The 15,219-nt window shown below is 50.2% G+C and overlaps 1 protein-coding gene across 3 annotated transcripts in view; it reads left to right on the top strand.

The window, feature by feature from the left end:
- The window catches only part of TULP4 (TUB like protein 4), a 238,622-nt gene that overhangs the window by 219,965 nt on the left and 3,438 nt on the right, over positions 1 to 15,219 (top strand). For all 3 annotated transcript variants that reach the window (XM_060115417.1, XM_060115418.1, XM_060115419.1), the window contains 5 exons: positions 1,512 to 1,656; positions 4,302 to 4,446; positions 6,474 to 6,567; positions 9,587 to 9,730; positions 12,207 to 14,716. In XM_060115417.1, the coding sequence (XP_059971400.1) occupies positions 1,512 to 1,656; positions 4,302 to 4,446; positions 6,474 to 6,567; positions 9,587 to 9,730; positions 12,207 to 14,716 (3,038 nt within the window). The remainder of the gene's footprint in view (positions 1 to 1,511; positions 1,657 to 4,301; positions 4,447 to 6,473; positions 6,568 to 9,586; positions 9,731 to 12,206; positions 14,717 to 15,219) is intronic.

Genomic DNA, 15,219 nt, shown 5'->3' with positions numbered 1-15,219 from the left:
TTTATAAGGCACACAGTATGTGGTATTCTATTACAGCAGCCCAAACAGACTAAGACTTCAGTGAAGGAAACGAGCAAATGGTATGGTATATAGCAGTGGTTAACAAGTGTAGGGCAGTGTTGAGTTGTGTTACTGAACTTGCTCAGGTCTGTGGACTGGCTCTGTGCTCGTGAACACATGAAAGTGTTCTGTGAGCTCACATGCCTGTTTGAATCATGGCCACACTTCCTTTGATCCAGGAATAATTTGTGATTAATTATAGAGGAAGTAATAGAAAGCACTGCTCGGGGCGTGGTGGAACTCAGATGCACAGCACTGTGGCTTGCTGGGTGCCGGAGCTGTGCCTCCTGATTCAGGCAGCAGTTTAAGGGGGTGAGGTAGTGACGGGCTGGGCGTCAGCAGCCTCCCTGCCGAGTTGTTCTGCTTTGCCTCCTGTGGCCTCAGAGAGGCCCCTGTTCACAGATGTCATCTCCACATGCTCAGAAACTTAGCGCCGAGTTTGGATTAACAGACTCTTCCTTTCCAGTATAAACAGCCCTTTTGAACGATCTGATCACTCATGTTCTATAAATTAGTTCATGTGCCTTTTTCTATTACCTGGCAAGTCTCTTGGAGCCTGGAGGGATGAGGCTTTGTCAGCAAGGTGATTCTGAAGAACGGGGTATTTCCAGTGAGGGCAGAGCTGGGTTTTGGGGGGTGAGGGGCGTGAGGGGGTGAGGAAGGCAGCAAAGGAGAAGGGATTTGGGGAGGATGTTAAACGTGACTTCATCTACTCTGCGGTTTCGTGACAGCCTGGTCTGTGCACATCATCTTCTGCCTGATGGCCAACTGGCCCCCATACAGGCACCTCAGCGGAGCCCACAGCTACCGCCGAATGTTCTACTGCATGGGTCTCCTTCCAGCCATCGCTCGAAGCAAGCCAGCAGCTCGGGCAGGTGGAAAAGCCAAGGCCCACCGGCAACCTTGTGGCACTTCCAAGACCACCTGGCATCCAGACGTAAACTTCTGGGAGTCCCTGAGACAGACCCGACGTGGGTCTTAGCCCAGAGCAGGCCTGGAACCAACAGGGGTCTTCCTAGGTCCCAGGTCAGCAGCAGGCCCTCAGGGGAGTCACTGAGTCAGCAAACCCCTTGCTTGGCGTGGGTTCCAGGGCAGCCGCAAGACTGTGTGGCCCCAGATGGCTGCCTGGTGTGTCATGAGGTGCAACAGCACAGCCGTTTTGGCCCCAGCCTTCCGCACAGTAAACAGGGCCAGACTGTTTTGTACGATCCAGAGGCATTAAAATTCATGCCCGTTTTGACAGCAGTAGAAGTAAGTGCCTACTTTTGCTTAGGAGATTTAAGAGCATAAAAAGGTATATGGAAAACAATGGCCTGCTCCTTTCTGTTTCAACCTCTAGACTTAAACTGATGGCTGTTAGAGTCAGTCTGTCCTCTGGTTTCTAGTAATGACCATTGTTAGGGTCTAATTGACATTACTCCCCTAAATTTTGCTGGTTGGTGTCTTACCAGATGAAATCTATGGAAACAGCTTGATTTCCACGATGATTGACAGCTGCAACTGCTCAGACTCCAGTGACATTGAACTGAGTGATGACTGGGCTGCCAAGAAGTCTCCCAAAATCTCCCGAGCTAGCAAATCACCCAAACTCCCAAGGTAATTTCGGTCTTTAGGGGTGCGCTCCCTTTTTTGTGTCTCCGAAGGTCCCACTGAAACCAGCAGCTGAAGAGCACAGCCAGAGGGCGTCGTCACCTTTCATCTGGAAGATCTGCCTGCAGTAACCACAGCTTCCTTCATCCTTGCCTTTGGGATAGAAAAAGACATCCAGGAGGAAGTCTGCTAAACCCGCAGAACTTCCAGGGGTGGTTAGCACCAATGGTGGGTGGCATGGGGTGGCCATAGCCAGGGAGCTTGTTTTACCTTCCAGTTTGAGAAAGGTAAGAAAAATGTTTTTACAGTGTATGTAATATGTTAAAGAAAGTGCAAAATTACATGCCTATAATTCTGTAATAGGGAAGAAATAGTGAACTAAGAAAAATTAGATCCTAAAGTTTGTCCTAAGGAGTGGCAGAAAGCTGAGAGGAGGTGGAAGGGCCTATGGTGTTGTAGATAAGAACCCCACGTGCCCCATCCTGGCTCCCTGACGTGGACACCACCTTCCTTATCTATGGAAGTTAAAGGGTGGACCAGATCTTCACTAAGATCCCTGTGTGATGCTGTGCAAAACCAAGGTATAATTCACATAGATAGATTCCCACCCAATCTTAAACACATAAGCACGGTGTAGTTGATAAACCAATGTATCCACCACCCAGTTGAAGATGAGGTTTCCCTCACCCTGGAGAGTTCCCTGGGCCCTTCCTGTTCGATACCTGGTCCCTAGAGTAATCGCCGTTCTGAATTCTGTTGCCGTAGGTTGGTTTTGCTTGTTCTTGAACTTCCTATAGATGACGTCAAACAATACATGCTCTTTTTTTTTTTTTGGCTTTTTTGCTCAACATAATGATTTTGATTCATGCATGTCGTTGCATATATCAACAGTTTCTCTTTTTTGCTCTATGAAATTCCCTTGTTACGAATATACTATAATGTATTCCATTTACCAATTGATGGATATTTGGTAGTTTCCAGTTTGGAGCTATTATGAATAAAAACCACTGTAGACGTTCTTATACAAGACTTTCTGGGGACATATGCACTTGTTTACCCCAGGTATATACTTAGGAGGGGAGTTGCAGGGCCATGGGGTAGACATATGTTTAACTTCATGGGAAACTGCCAAACAGTATTCCTAGGTGCCTGTACCATTTTAAATTCCCACCAGCAGTGTATGAGAGTTCTCACTGCTTCCATTCTTACCTGCAGTTGAAGGTCACTTAAAAAATTGTATGCATTCTGGTGGGTGGGAAGTGATATTTCATTGTATTGGGTTGGCCAAAAAATTCATTTGGGTTTTTCCATATGATCTTATGGGAAACCCGAACAAACTTTTTGGCCAACCCAATAGTTTAATCCTAGTTATCTCCAGTGATTAATGATGCTGAGCAAGTTTTCATATGTTTGTTGGCCATTTGGGTATCTTGTTTTGTGTTTTCTAACTATGAGTCCTTTGGCAGATATATGGATTATCATATAATCTAATATCTGAATTTCTTCTTTTATGATTAGTGCTTTTTTTTTTTGTCCTGTTTAGGAAATCTTTGTCTCCCCTAAGGTCATGAAGACATTCTTCTGTTCTCTTCGGGATGCTTTGTAAAGTTTTAGCTTTCACATTTCGCTCTCAGATTAATTTTATACCGCAGATTAATTTTTGTGTATATATGAGTTAGGGGTAACTGGGTTTTTTTCCCACGTAGATATCCATTTGCTCTAGCAACCTGATTGATTTCTTTTTTCATCTTTATTCTAAGCTTGTTAATTTGCAAATTAGATTATGAACTTTCCTACACTTCTGCAGTGTTTCTGCTTTTCCCATTGCTTAAGCAGAGAGGCCATTTAACACATAAGTAGTCAAATCCCTCACGTGTAAATGTCCATTTGAAGTTCCTGGGTGTGGCCGTCTCCAGAGCTGGTCCTCCTTCCTTCCGTCCTTCCCAGCGTTGAGTCCCCTACGCACAGCAGCCAGGCTGGTTGTCCTCACACGGAGATGTAACCAGCTCTGTCCCCCTCAGCCCTAGATATCTTGTCAAGCTCTCAAGCAGTATATGTGAGGCTTAATGGTTTTCCTTCATAGAACGCCATCAACCTTACCATGTTCATTTTTATAATACTCTCTTCGAGGTAGATTGGCATTAAACACATATGTTCCCCATGTCATAAGCATAGGAACTGAAGACAAACTTTAGATCTACGGATCTAATTTAAATATTGCAGGTGGTGAAATGCTAGATAAGTCTGTTGAATCCCAAACGTTATGTATTAGGAGCTGTGAAATCATTGTGGTCTTAAGGTGAGAAATAACTCTTCCCACCCACCATTTTCCCCAGGACTAATTTTGTAAACCCCCGGCAGAAGGCATTTCTAAACATACTCTTCGTCAATAGGAAGTGAACATTAATTCTCAGGGGTTCCTTACAAATGAATCGCTTCATCTAAGCACAGTGTACTTTAAACACGTGCTGTTTGATATACGTACGACTCCGGCCTTCTTTCCTCATGTCCGCAGGGCAAAAGCAGGTGGGAGGGACTTGATTAAATTAAGGTCCCAGCCTCTGAGAGAGTGACGCCACGGGGGGCTGCTAGAAAGTGAGGAGGGGCCGGGAGCGCCGGTGGGCGCCTGACCCGTGGCCTCGTCTCTGCAGGATCAACCTTGAGGCCCGGAAGTCCCCCAAGCTGTCGCGTGCGGCTCAGGAGATATCCCGGTCCCCTCGCCTGCCCATGCGCAAGCCGTCCATCGGCTCGCCCAGCCTGACGCGGAGGGAGTTTCCCTTTGAAGACATCGCTCAGGTAGTGTCTTGAGCCCCGCCACGCGCCCCTCCTCGTGCGTGCATGACGGCGGCTCAGCCCTCGGGACCGTCTCCGTGCCTGGGACGGCAGTGCCCGACCCGGGCGCCCTGGAGAAGAGCCCTGGTTGCCCCCTCGGTGCCCCTGCCACCCCTTCATCCCGCTGGGCCTCCCTCCCACCTCGGGCATCCCTGCTGCTGCCACGAGAACGTTCTCCCAGGCAGCTCTGCTCGAGACATATCCTCATGTCCACCTCTGCTCCCTCAAACCGCTGCTGACCCCTCGGTGACTCCCAGTGTCTGCGGGAGCCCAGCCCCGGCTGCAGCCCCTCAGTCTGGCCTGCCTGTCTCCCTCCTGGCCCCCCTCACCCCCGGGGGCCGCAGCCCCATATTGTTGACTGGCCGCTTCCCACCTTTGTGCCTTTGTTCTGCCTGCGTCTCCATCTCCGGGTCGACGGGCCCATCCTCTCATCTCCTCCCCCTTGTTTCTGCCTTGATGCTTCCAGACATAAGTTCACCTCCATGCGGAAGCCTTCCTTCCGGGACTCAGCCAGAGTAACCCCAAAGCATGTTGTTTACAGCTCCCTTATAACATTGCTCAGTGACTCTCTGCAAATAATTACAAGCCTGATCTCCTCCATTAGCTTATGAGCTCTCTTGAGTGCGTGTGTGTATGTGTGTGTGGGGGCGGGGGGAGGTTTAAGTGTAATTGACCTACAACACTATGTTAGTTCCAGGTGTACAATGTAGTGATTTGATACTTTTATACATTTCAAAATGGTCACTATGATAAATCTAGTTACTGTCTGTCACCATACAAAGTTATTACAATGTTATTGACTGTAGTCTCCATGCTGTACATTTCATCCCTGTGATTTATTTATTTTGTAACTGGAATTGTAGCTCTTAATCTCCCTCACCTGTTTCACTCATCCCCCCACCCTCCCCTCTGGCAACCACCTGTTTGTTCTCCATGAGTCTGTTTCTGTTTTGTTGTATTTGTTCATTTGGTTTGTTTTTTACAGTCCACATATAAGTGAAATCATACAGTATTTGCCTTTCTCTGTCTTATTTCACTTAGCGTATACCCTCTAGGTCTATCCATGTTGTTACAAATGGCAAGATTTCATTCTGTGTTATGGCTAAGTCATATTCCAGTGTGTGTGTGTGCGTGTGTATGTGTGTATACCACAGCTTCTTTATCCATGCATCTATTGATGGGTAATTAGGTGGTTTCCACGTCTTGATTATTTTAAATAATACTGCTATGAACTTTGGGGTGCACATATCTTTTCAAATTAGTGTCTTGGGAGTTTCATTTTCAGAACAATACCCAGAAATAGAATTGCTGAATCATATGGTAGTTCTATTTTTAGTTTTTTGAGCAACCTCCATACTGTTTCCCACAGTGGCTGTACCAGTTTGCATTTCTACCAACAGTGTTGGAGGGTTCCCTTTTCTTGAGGAGCTAGATTTTACTCGTCTTTATTATTGCCCTTGCACATGCTTACACACACACCCTACACATATGTGTGGTTTGAGCACAGTGATAACTTTTTAAGTTTTTTGAAATTTAATTGAATGAAAAAACAATTGGGTGGTCTCAGGACAGTGGTATCAATGCAACTGATATTTCTGGGAGAAATATCAAGGCTAAGAATGGAGTCAGAGCTTGGTACCTTGTGTAATAGATCAGTGACCGAGGCAAAAGGAGAGGTGAAGAAAAATGTGCCCACGTCACTTCTGTGACCTTTCTAAGCTACCCGCCCACGGGCACATTGGGACACCATCCACCCCTCACTCCCAGACCCGAGAATCACAGCCCGTGAGCCACCACTTAAAAACAGGGCCTGGCATGCTGTAGTCGGCGTCTGGTATTGAAAACGGTGGAATGATGCAGAGAATGAATATCTCTGTCAGTGCCCACCAGCGACTTTTTAAGCAAAAAGTGTTGGCATTCTTACTTCTTAAGTGATTGATAGAAAATATGGAAAGAGATTGTGGTTTTTCTTCTTTTTTTCCTCCCCACAGCACAACTATCTTGCTCAGGTCACGTCTAATATCTGGGGAACCAAATTTAAGATCGTGGGCTTGGCTGCTTTCCTGCCAACCAACCTCGGTGCAGGTAAGTACTGCATGCATCCCAGTCGGAACTCAGGCTGAGAAATCAATTTCGACCTCCAGTGGCCTAAAGTAAAACACGAGCTCTTATGACACCAAAAGATCAGCATGTACTTTACCTCCAAAGTTTAACCTCCAAGTTAGCCACCATGATTTTGTAAAAATTAGAATTATTGCTCTAATTGGGTTTATTTTTTTTGGCAGTGGTGCTTTCATTTTTTTCTATAAGCCCTGACTGATAAAAATGACAGACATAACCAAAAGCTCTGATAGGTTTCTGGTTATTTTGATGTCTGGCCTTTTACCGTGGGCAGATTTTGGTACCAGTGTCTTTAGGTTCTTGAGGCAAAAGAAACTTCTGAAGAAAGTCGAGAAGAGAGCATTGGAGGCTATTAGAACACGTTGGCTGACTGTTAGTACAGTTCTTAGTGGTAAATCTTTGTAGATTTCATTTCTAAGTACCAGATAAATATCCTGTCTGTTGGAAGCTTGAGACCTCGGGGAAAATGGAACCAGCGGAGGACAGGGCTGGGCGAGAACCCAGAGTGCGCGTCCTCCTCGGTGCCCGACTTGAGTGAGTGGCACTAACGTGCCACTTACTCTGGGACAGTGAGGGAGGGAAATGACAGAGGTCCTTTTCCAAGTGGCTTCCTCCTGATGGCACAGCCCTGTATGGGCTGAGCGGCTGTGTTGTCCCCCACCTTGTGGGGTGGCCTGATCATTGGACATGCACACACCTCTCCAGAAGGCCGCCTTGGCCAGCCTGTGGCTGGTGGCCCCATCTTGAATGTGCTCTGTGTAACCTACTAAAAAAAATTTTTTTAAATTCTGAATCTGCCTATTACAGCTGTCTCAAACACAGATCCTTTAAAATAAATGATTCTTGCAAAGCAGACGTTAAAAGATATGTTGCTGTGTATGTATCTTCAGAGGCTTATTAGGTAGTGCTGCAGGTGGATTTTTCATTTTGAAGTTACTCAGCTTAAAGAAGAGGAGGAATAAAGGTAAAATATAAAACTGACTTAGGAAATAAGAGTAGACTATCCCTGTACATAATGCAAAGAAATCTCTTAGGGTATCTTCCACAACCTGGACACCCTCTGAAGACCACAAAAGCCTGTTCTTCAGTAATTCAGCAGTGCGCTGCTGGTGTACACGGGGGTTCTGATACCACTGTGTGAGGGTTGTGATCATCCCCATGTCAGTAAGCTGAGAACTTAGCCATCTGCTGACTATAAACATTGAAAAAAGAATGAAAGTGAGAATTTACTTACTGGATCTTTTCATTCTGCCTGCCCTTATTTCTTGGACGTTGAGTGGGTCCACGAGCAGATCAACGAGACCTTAAGATGGGAGGGCCCGTGAGTGCTTCTGAGGCCCGCGCTGCTGCAGTGTGAGGAGTCTGAGTGCCCGGGACCAAAGCCTTCTGTATGACAGTGGTGAAATCACTGTCCTAGTCACTGACCTTTTAAAAAAGGGTTTTAGCTAGTACCATACGTCAAGCGAAGAGAATTTTCCATTTGATTCTACTAGAGAGAAGGAATTAACTCTTGGATTTTAGAAAGTATATTACATATGGGCGCCCTATTAAATACCCTGGTAAGCTTACCAGGGTGGATGGAAAGCAAGACGTCTGTATGGCCTGGCCTGTGGTTATTAAAAGAAAAAAAAAGTGAGTGCTGTTGGTTACTTTATATTGGATAATTGGATAATAATTTGTTTCTATTAGAATGATCTGGCCTGTGAAATTTTCTATTTTTAATTTTTTACATTTCTTAATTTTAAAAATATGGAATAAATTCAAAAGATTTAAAGGAGTATAGTTAAGCTGTCTCGTCCTCACCCCCAGCCACCTAGTTTTTTTTTCCTCCCCTCTGGAGACAACTGATGTTATTTCTTAATCCCTCCTGAGATTTTTAATTTTACTTCTCTTTGTCAATCTGAATGACAAAGAATAGCACTTTAATGCATTAGTTCTTAAGCTATATGGCCATCCAGAGTTTTTAAGCCAAAATTCATATTCTCTTCTGTGGGCAAGGGAGATGAAAAAGACCTGTAAGGACTGCTGGGTTGGAAAAATCATCTTAGCCCACGCCAGTCCAAGTACGCACTTTACAGAGGTGCTTCAAAAAAGAAAGTCTACTGCGCCCTGGGGCTGCTGGCCAGTCAGCCACCGGGCTGTTGGAGGTGACGGCTGTGGAGATAGGGTTTGGCTTATCTTAACACAAAACTTAAAATAGTAATAATTACAGCACCTCTGCATATGTCACAGGAAAGAGTATAAACAGAAAGTTGACGGGGCAATTTCATCCTGATTCTAATCTACCATGAAACTTAAATTCAGATTCATTATTTTTTCCAGCTTATTTTGTCTCTAAATATTTTAGTTGCAGTCTAGGCCTTCTCTTAAATGTCCCCATTAATCAAAGTAAACCTTAGTATTCAAAGAAAGCATGTGGCAGTTCCCCGTGTCTATCCTGGTCATGAAATTGAAAGAGAAAGTCAGTAAGATAAGAATTCAGTCCTGAATAAAAGCAGCATTTTATTCCTACCTGAGACACGTCATCCCTTCTGTCATAGTTGCCTTCAAACAGCTCCTTGATTGCCCGAGATACCCCTGAGCTCGGCACTCTGGTTATCACAACTATTTTCACTAAATTATCCTTCTGATTGCAAATGAGATTTTTTAAAAATATATTTATCATACCCAGCTCATTCCAAAAAAAGAGTGTAAGTTTTTAACATTTGAAATGTGTGGTTCTGTAGACAAACCACTGGCAGAGTGGCCGGGCTAGACCGAGAATTTGTTGTCACCGAATCTGCACTGTGTCCGGGGTGGCGGGTCGAGCGCCAGGGGGAGACGCGCAGCTGCCCTCAGGCTCTCAGCCCGCCCGCACAGATCTGTCTTCTGAGCGCAGGGACACCGCAGCCCCAAGCTCTCTCCCCGTGAGGGACGCTGCTGGCGCCCTGGCTGTCCTCTGCCGTGTCTCTGTTGACTGTGCTTTCCTCCTCCTCCCCACCAGTAATCTACAAAACCAGCCTCCTGCATCTCCAGCCGCGGCAGATGACCATCTATCTCCCGGAGGTTCGGAAGATTTCCATGGACTTTGTTAATTTACCTGTCTTCAACGCAAATGTTTTCAGTGAAGATGAAGATGATTTACCAGGTGTGTTCACGCACGTCAGCTGGTTTGTCACGAGCCCACACCCTCTCTTGGTGGGTCGTGTTGGGGGCAGAGCGGCAGTAGTTGGGGATGACCGCACGTCAGCCCGTGCCTGCTGCCCCGGTAAGGGTGGAAGGCACGTGAGGTGTCACGGCAGAAAGGCCACATACTGTCACTAGTCTGGGGAGGAGAGGAGCTGCCAGAGCAAAAAGGACGCTTGAGGCGGAGGTGGCTGTGAGCGCTGCCACCGCCTCGTCTCACCCTCACGGTGAGCCTCCCAGTCCCGTGCCTGGATAAAGAGAAGTTAACGGGACCAGTCAGAAATCAGAAGCGAAACCCTGTCTCACGGACCCTAGGCCGGCCCTCGTCCTCTCAGTCCCTGCTTAGAGACTGACGTCACGCAGATGACCCTGTGCCCACGAAGCCCGGTTTCTCAAACCTGCCCCGTCTCCCGGGCAGGAAACCTGTGCATTTCAACATCTCTCTCTTAAGTGCAGTGCAGGTCTCCATGCATAGAATAGAAGCCCGGTGTGAGTTAAAAGTAAAATCTGGTACAAGGTTTTAAAATCCCAGTTTACAGATTTTGAAGTATCTATAGCATCTTAGGTTAATTTAAGTGCTTTCTAGTCAGGGGGTCCTATTTTGATTAACAGACTAGAATGAATTCTAATTAGTCTCCCAATTATTGTCTGTGACTATTCTCAAAACATGTCCACCTGCAACAATTTTATAAACACAGAGATTCCTCTACTTAAAACCAAGCACGGTTCTGAAAGTCTCTGGTTTCTGAGCCAGAGGAACCCTGCATGTGCCACTGACTTTTCCTGTACCTGGTCATTCTCAAACAGAGGGGCTCTAGTCTCGCCATGGGATGGGCTGGGCTGGACACTGATCCCAGCTCAGGCTCTGAACGTGAGGGAGTTGTCTGCCTTCTCTCAGCCCAGGTTTTTACCTGTAAAATGACTGTGCTTTCTGACAGTAGCCGCCTTTGGTCCTCTTGACGGTTTACCTCTCCTCACGGGTGGAGCAGGTGTTCTGGACTCACGCAGTCCTGATGGGCACGGTCTTGCGACCGTGTTAGCCTGCGGTTTGGTGAGGCTGAACACCCTTCAGCGTGTAGCCTGTGCCCTGCTAGTTCACAGCCTTGGATCTGGGAGTATCTTTTACACTTTCTCCTTATCACCTTCCGTTCTCCCAGAACGTGACTGATAGAGCTCTCTCTAACGCTCAGCTGTTGTTATCGTCTGTGGTTCCCTGTGGAGGAGGGAACGTTTGGTCTCAGAGTTTAAACTCAGTGCTTCCTGACGCGACAGAGACTCTCGTTTCGTTCAGCGGGGAAGACACCTGCCGTCAGTGTTCCATACCGAGGAGAGAACATCTGGAAGAGGAAGCTGAACAGGAATAGTAGAAAACTTGGGACAGGGCCCAGATTCGTGCAGGCAGGAGATAGTTACCTCTCACGAGAGGACCCCCGGGAAGGGGAGAGTCTGTTGCAGGCGCTGAGGGCGGGCTTAGCTTTTCATGAACCAGCTGGTTTCATTCTGAAGTTCTGGTGAAAGGTCAGCCAGCCTCTGCAGTTAGCCTGTTAAATTCTATTTCCTGCTCGGATACTAGTTGCCACACAGCACTTAGAGGCCCACATGAGTCAGCTTGCCATGCTCGGTGAGCACTTCAGACAGGGCAGTTCAGACAGTGGCTCTGAGCATGTGCACGTGGTCTGCAGATCATCGCTCAAATATACACTTTATTAAATCCCTACTGTGTACAGATAGGATATATTTACAGGGTTTATTCAATGGGGCTCACCTTATATACCATTTGAAATGCTAAAAAGCAGCTAAATTAGGAAATGACCCTTCCCTCATATGCAGATTTGCTAGAAGAGTCTTTTCATTGGTTTCTCTACTGCATTTCACATGGTTCTATTTACAGAAACTTAATTGCTGTACAAATCTCCAGACACACACCTGCTGCATGACACTTCCCACACTAACCAGTCCGTGACCCTGGATGAATCCACTCAAAAGAAGCCTAGGCACTGAGTCCTCAGTGGAGTTTCATACTGTACCAGGGCCCTCTTCTTGCACAAAAGAGTGGGCTTTTTATGAATATCACAAGTTAAAAGCATCTTTTAAACACTTAATCATTTGCCATGGTGCCATTCAGGTACATGGTACCAAATTCAGAAGGTTCAGAGGTATTTATTGAAAAGCTCTGGCAGTGCCCTTAGCTTACAGACGACTGCAGGCTGCCCTGAAGAACCCATCGGGATTGCCTGTGTGTGCTTCTAGAAACATTTAGGGAAGTGTTGTGTAACTTGTGTGAACTGTCCAGCTTTCCCTAAGCAAACAGTTTCCTCTGTAGCGACTGCATTCTGTATGCAGAAGGACTGGATGAGTAGAGATGTGTTGCCTGTTCTGACCCAGTTTCATGGCAGTGTTTTGTTTGTAAGCAGTTCATCTTTCTAATTTCCTTTCAGTGACAGGAGCATCTGGTGTGCCCGAGAACAACCCACCTTGCACCGTGAACATCCCCATTGCCCCCATCCACAGCTCCGCTCAAGCGATGTCCCCCACACAGAGCATCGGGCTGGTGCAGTCCCTGCTGGCCAACCAGAATGTGCAGCTGGACGTCCTGACCAATCAGACCACAGCCGTGGGCGCAGCCGAGCACGCAAGTGACAGCGCCGCCCAGTACCCCGTGGCCAGCCGCTACTCCAGCCCTGGCCAGGTGATCTTCGGGGGCGTAGAGATAAGCCGCGTCATCCCCAACCCGCCTCAGCTGTCCCTGCCACCGCCAGCACAGGGGGCCATCCAGCTGTCTGTGCTGGACCACGGGGACCGAGACCACGAGCACCTGCAGAAGCCAGCCAAGGCCCTGCGGCCGGTGCCACAGTTGGCCACCGAGGGGGACGCGGTGGTGTTCAGCGCCCCCCAGGAGGTCCAGGTGGCCAAGATGAACCCCCCACCCCCCTACCCGGGAACCATCCCCGCGGCCCCCACCACCGCAGCGCCGCCGCCCCCGCCGCCGCCCCCGCCGCCCCCGCTGGACACGTGCTTGAAGAAGGGCGACTTCTCGCCCTACCCCACGGCGGCGCACTACCAGCCGCCCCTGGGCTACGAGAGGATCACCACCTTCGACAGCAGCGGCAACGTGGAGGAGGTGTGCCGGCCCCGGACGCGCATGCTCTGCTCCCAGAACGCCTACGCGCTCCCGGGCCCGGGCAGCTCGGCCACGCTGAGGCTCACCGCCACCGAGAAGAAGGTCCCGCAGCCCTGCACCAGCGCCACCCTGAACCGCCTGACGGTCCCGCGCTACTCCATCCCGCCGGGGGACCCGCCCCCCTACCCGGACCTCGCCTGCCCGCTGGGCGCCCCCGGCCGCGGCGCGGGGCAGAGACCCGACGGCGGCCTCATCCACGCCACGCTACGCAGGAACAACCGCGAGGCGGTGCTCAGGGCGGCGCCGCTGGCCGAGCCCCCGCGGCCGCCGCCGCACCCGCCCAGGCCCAAGGGCGCGGCGCAGTTCCCGGCACGGCACCCGCCCGCCCTGTACACCTGCAGCCAGTGCAGCGGCGCGGGCGTGGCGGGGAGGCCGGAGCCGGGCGCGGGGGCGCAGCCGGGCGCCGGCCTGGCGCACGCGGCCAGCACCTCCCCGCTGACCTCCCAGTCGTCCTACAGCCTCCTGAGCGCGGGCGAGGGCGCCCGCGAGCGCGCCGACTACGTCAACTCGGCCTTCACCGAGGACGAGGCGCTGGCCCAGCACTGTCAGGCCGAGAAGCCGCTGAGGCACCCCGCGCTGAGCGAAGCCGCCGTGGCCGTGAAGCGGCCACCCCCCTACCAGTGGGACCCCGTGCTGGGGGAGGATGTTTGGGTTCCTCAGGAGAGGACAGCACAGACCGCGGTGCCCAACCCTCTGAAGCTGCCCCCTCTGATGGTAGGTCAGAGCCAGCACCTGGATGTGTCCCGAGTGCCCTTCGTCTCCCCCAAGCCTCCCGCCAGCCCTACAGCCACTTTCCAGACGGGCTATGGCACGGGAGTGCCCTATCCGGGAGGCTGTAACACTTCCCCTTTGACGGGGGTGCAGGCTCCCTGCTCCCCGAAAGGCGCTCTGGCCCCAGCACAGTTTGCACAACAGGAGTCCGCGGTGGTTCTTCAAACGGCCTACCCGCCCAGCCTCCCCTACTGCCCCCTGCCCCCCATGTACCCGGGAAGCAGCGCCTGCTCGAGTTTCCAACTGCCACCCATCGCCTTGCACCCCTGGAATTCCTACAGCGCGTGCCCGCCCGTGCAGAGCCCCCAGGGCGCTCTCCCCCCGAAGGCGCACTTGGTGGTGGAGAAGCCCCTCGTGTCCCCGCCGCCCACGGACCTCCAAACCCACCTGGGTACAGAGGTGATGGTAGAGACCGCAGACAACTTCCAGGAAGTCCTCTCCCTGACGGAGAGCCCAGTCCCCCAGCGGACGGAGAAGTTCGGAAAGAAGAACCGGAAGCGGCTGGACAGCCGGGCCGAGGAGGGAAACGTTCAGGCCATCACTGAAGGCAAAGTGAAGAAGGAGGCTCGGACTTTGAGTGATTTTAATTCCCTGATCTCCAGCCCCCGCCTGGGGAGAGAGAAGAAGAAAGTGAAGAGTCAGAAAGACCAGGTGAAGTCGAAGAAGTTGAATAAGACAAATGAGTTCCAGGACAGTTCGGAGAGCGAGCCGGAGCTGTTCATCAGCGGGGACGAGCTGATGAACCAGAGCCAGGGCAGCAAGAAGGGCTGGAAGAGCAAGAGGAGCCTGAGGGCGGCCAGCGAGCTGGAGGAGTTCAAGTGCCGGAAAGCCAGCGAGAAAGAGGACGGGCGGCTGGGCAGCCAGGGCTTTGTGTACGTCATGGCCAACAAGCAGCCTCTCTGGAACGAGGCCACCCAGGTGTACCAGCTGGACTTCGGGGGGCGGGTGACCCAGGAGTCGGCAAAGAACTTCCAGATCGAGCTGGAGGGGCGGCAGGTAAGAAGCCATGTGCTGGGGTGTGGCCAGAGTGCCGCTTTCTGGTCCTGACAGGTCTCTGGACTTTGGCCTTGGGGAGCGTTTTTCAGAAGGCCAGATGGGAAATGTGGGAAACGGCTGATGACTCTTAGCTGGGGCCGGTCGGGCTTGTAATTTTCAGCATGCCTGTTGCTCTCTTTTCTTCATTTCTCCCCAAAGTAACGCATGTCCTGATTTTTTGAAGTCAGATGGTTCTGTGAGACCCATGAGGGAAATAGCAGGCACCTGCCCACTGCCCACAGCTGCTCCAGAGGCCAGCTCTAACAGCTGACTCTGTGTGCTGCTTCTGGTGTTTGCCACCGTACTTGGGAAGAACACATTCCTACTTCTATCTCTTGAGTTTTCAGTTTGGGGCGTCATGTACTGACTTCTTCCTGAGCACCATGAGGGTTCATTTTCTTCACCCCAACGCCCCCCGACATATGAACTTTCCCTTTCCCCCTTTTCGCAGGTAAATCAGCAGT

The sequence above is a fragment of the Mesoplodon densirostris genome, chromosome 12, assembly GCF_025265405.1.
Source record: "Mesoplodon densirostris isolate mMesDen1 chromosome 12, mMesDen1 primary haplotype, whole genome shotgun sequence".
Taxonomy (NCBI): Eukaryota; Metazoa; Chordata; class Mammalia; order Artiodactyla; family Ziphiidae; genus Mesoplodon; species Mesoplodon densirostris.
Note: the sequence above shows the minus strand (reverse complement) of the source record. Positions and strands in the feature narration are given on the sequence as shown.